Genomic DNA, 3,918 nt, shown 5'->3' with positions numbered 1-3,918 from the left:
TGACAGAGGTTGAGTATTCCGTCAGTGTCCATATTCCCAAGTATCTATTAGGTGTTGGTAATCAACACTATTAATCAGCAGTACTATAATTAGCACCGTAGGGATTTGTGAAATGATACTCATTTACTTATATCTAGTATCACATACCTGTGCTGACTTGGTGATCTACCTGTGCCTTTTGTACCTGTAGTATTATATTTCGTGTCAGACCGTGATTGTATCAGTGTTTAGATATAGCACTAACGGAGTACAACCTAAGCATACTGTAAAATTGTAAAACAGATAAAATCTTGTCTTCATACTCGGGTTATCTCTAAAAAGCTCTTGATACAACGCCTCCTGACTCCCCCCCCCCCCCCACCACTTTACTGTCACCTTTGCAAACCCTTATGTAGGAAGACACAGAGACTCACAGAAATGTATAGTCTGGACTTGTCCAATCGTTGATTTCCGATTTTTTCATATTGTTTTATTAACCTTCAGCAGTGATGTTTTATTCAAATCTGATGAACAAAGTCTATACATAATTAGTAAGTTTCCAACATGACCAACATTACGTGTCTTCTCGGAAATGACAATTAAATGATGCATTACTTGTCAATAAAAAGATATTCAATGCAGTTCTGTATATATTTCAAATTTCCATAAAAATATCAACAAAGATTTGAAAATGTGTTAATTGATACAGTAAAATTGATACACATGTTCCTAATCACTTTAAATTTTGTCTTGATTTTGTCCCTTGGTACTTGATGTTGGTGAGACGGACGAAATTATTAGAATTAGTCCCTTTAAAACAAGGTATTGAATTACTTTATTTTATTTATATTACATATAATACAGACTAGAAAAGTACGGTAGCTTTCACAGCAGGTAGGCATTTAAAGTGGTCGTGGCCAGACGTGACAGGTAATTCCATTTACTTCATTGATTAGCATTCACTTTATTTGCACACATATCCAATTTCTGAGCTGACAGGAGGTTTCCAGGTGCTTTTAGAATTTTGTTTAACTTTTTACGCAAACATTGGTCCCTGTAAGAAATCGAAGCTTAGAGCGAGCTGACAAGCTAATCTTTTCTCGTTCTCCCTCCCACAGACATGGTGAATCAGTATTGGTCTCGGCTCTAACTCCTATACAATACCTTCTGTGCAATCAAACTGATTTTTAAACACTAAAGTCAATAATATTGTACATACCGACTATTCCAAATAGGCATTACAGGATTAGGGTGATTTATTTCATTTTTACTCATTTTTTTTCATTTTAGCCTCCCACATCTATATGATACTGTACGTAAATATCTGTTTGTTCAAGTATTATCTGACCTCTGACCCCTACATAATTTAAGCCACTGTCCAATGATGTTTTTACTCCATGTTTCTTTTTGGCCCTTGTTTATAGCTACTATACATAACAATGTTTACTCCGAGTATCTGTTGACTCCTAAGTCATTTTATGGCACTGTACATAAAAATATTTACTCCAATAACCTTATGACCCTATATTTCATCCGAGTGTACATAGAAGATGTCACTTGGAATATCCTCTGACAATAAATAGTCTAATTCTGAGTACCATCTGACCTAGGTACCACTGTATAGAAAGTGAAGTGCGAATATTTTCCCAGCTCTTCATTCAATGTATTTGGTTTTGTACAATTTTTTTCTCTTTCAGCTGGACAATGAATTAACTTCCATTTCTTAACTCATATTGAGTTCTAACAAAGGTTTGATGATGAGCGGGACGTCCTCTGTGATGTCTGACGTACCTAGGTACCAGGTCGGACGGTCGGACAGCTCTGCTAGCAGTCTGTCCATTTTTCCGTTTGGATTTGATTCTAAGACGCAATACGACGCAAATGAATCTCTCATTGCGATACGAAGTGCCAATTTCACTAGAAAGGAGTTCGAAAAAGATGATGACATTTGGAAACGCCCACCCCCTGACTTCCGTCCTCAGAAATTTGCGCCACATCCGCCAAAACGAAACTCCAGAGAATCCATGCAACCGTGGCGATATGGTACAATTCCTGGGGAACACGTGTTTGTAAAGAAGCCTACGACGAAAGTGATTCCTAAAATTTTAATGCCCAAGAAAACACCAGAAGGGCGTATAATTACTCAATTTCATATAGATCGGCCATTTACGGCAAAGAAGAAATTCGTAAGGGAGGGAATGTTTAAACCAGAAATGTATGTCAATCCGACAGAGCACGATTTCAGAGGGGTATGTATGTTACGATTTCATTGAGTTTTGTTTTCTCTTTATTTTTGTTTCAGTATTGTTAAATATCTTAATCAGAAATACGAACATCTATTCTACGTTTCTTCCGATCGAGATAATTCGTTCATTTGAGCCTAAGTTTCATTTTGATGGCGATACCCTAAATGGATATTTTGTGGTTTGGTTAGTTGTTTAAAGCTTATTTTCAATCGCATGACAATACAGTGTTGAAGAGCAGTGAACGGTTGATAGACAGAAAAAGTAAAATTACCTTTATCGAGAGACCAGTGTGATATGAAATACCTCTGTTAAGGAACCATTTCTATAAAAGGAGACATTATGTATCATAAGATTTGTTAGAGACGATCTTTTTAAGATATCCCTCTAAAGAGACCACTGTGATAGTAAATGATCACTTTTAAGGAATCATCTCTCTTCAACGACCACATTTGGTATTTCCCGTCAAGAGTATATTGTTAATTAATCCTTCGTTTAACTTATTGGTTAAGAGACGATCCTTGTTAAGAAACCGGTTTTATTTACAGGTTAGGTCAATCTAAATCAAAATATTACGTGCAATCAGAAACTTTTTTCAAATGTTTCCTTCAATATCTAGATTGTATCTTGTTTCCGGGTTTCAGTATCCACCGATTAAGAAGTTCGGATTACCGGAGTTTACGACGTACGACGAACCGGATCCATTCGATATCTACTTCAACACTGAGCGACTGAATATCAGTAAGTACTGGTTGTATTCGATCTGCAAAATTTGGGTTATGCTGGGGAGAATAATTTACCTTATCTGCATATTGAGTAGCCATCGATAACGACCCGCCTACTCCTATTTCAAGGACTAGGTTGAACCTAACCTTTGACATGTACTGTTGTTTGACGTGTCTAGTCATGTCCTTTTGCATCTTCTCAGTTCATGGTGAACCTCTTGAGAGAGCAGTGGACCGGGACATCAAAGGTCTGCAGATGGCGCCCCCTGTACATATGCTGCCAAGATGGGAAAGAGAGCTAATCTTGGACAAAGAACCATACCCGACAAAGCCGGGCGAATTCAACGTAAGTTATTTTCTAAAAATGATTCTCAATGTTTCAGCAGTAATCCAATGTGATAAGTCAGATTTTTTTTATATTCTAAAATATTCTAAAAATTAAAAATTATCCATTGAAAGATGAACTTTTTATTTTCAGCGTCATCGTTTACGATTCAGACCAGCTCGCAGTGCGTTTATGGAGCGTGTAACACGAACACTGGACATGAACTGGGCTAAAGAACGATTAGACCAAGCATTAGAACAAGTGCAAAGTTGAGGAAACTGTTTATAGGCAAAACTGTAATATTTCATAGGTAATTTCTCCTCTCGTGTGGCATAAGGACAAGTTTCTTCCCGTGGTGTTATAATATACGCTTTCAAATTCGACCTCTTGTCAACTCATCCGAATCGCATGTTTTCGGGCTTTTCCGAAATAGACTATAGATTTACCGGAAATGTCCCGATACCAATAACGCTACCGGTGCTTGCCGATTGCTTGTAATTACTACGATGGGTAACAGACGTCTCTGCCATTTTCTCTTCTTAAAAACAGAAATCTGTTGACATATAAGTATATACAGGTATCTATGTATCAGTGTAAGATTCAGAATTGACCTATGACCTTTAATGTTGAGTAGTATTACAAAGCA

The 3,918-nt window shown here is 37.1% G+C and overlaps 1 protein-coding gene across 1 annotated transcript; it reads left to right on the top strand.

Annotated features, from left to right (window-relative positions):
• Positions 1 to 1,736: 1,736 nt before the first annotated feature.
• LOC132545540 (uncharacterized) lies at positions 1,737 to 3,545 on the top strand. The gene is made up of 4 exons (XM_060209228.1): positions 1,737 to 2,228; positions 2,867 to 2,963; positions 3,151 to 3,293; positions 3,426 to 3,545. The coding sequence occupies exons 1-4, from the start codon at positions 1,737 to 1,739 to the stop codon at positions 3,543 to 3,545; spliced, it is 852 nt and encodes a 283-aa protein (XP_060065211.1).
• The last annotated feature ends 373 nt before the right edge of the window (positions 3,546 to 3,918 follow it).

Source organism: Ylistrum balloti, unplaced genomic scaffold (genome assembly GCF_031769215.1).
Source record: "Ylistrum balloti isolate Yb309-2 unplaced genomic scaffold, AGI_CSIRO_Ybal_v1 Utg369598, whole genome shotgun sequence".
Lineage (NCBI taxonomy): Eukaryota > Metazoa > Mollusca > Bivalvia > Pectinida > Pectinidae > Ylistrum > Ylistrum balloti.
Note: the sequence above shows the minus strand (reverse complement) of the source record. Positions and strands in the feature narration are given on the sequence as shown.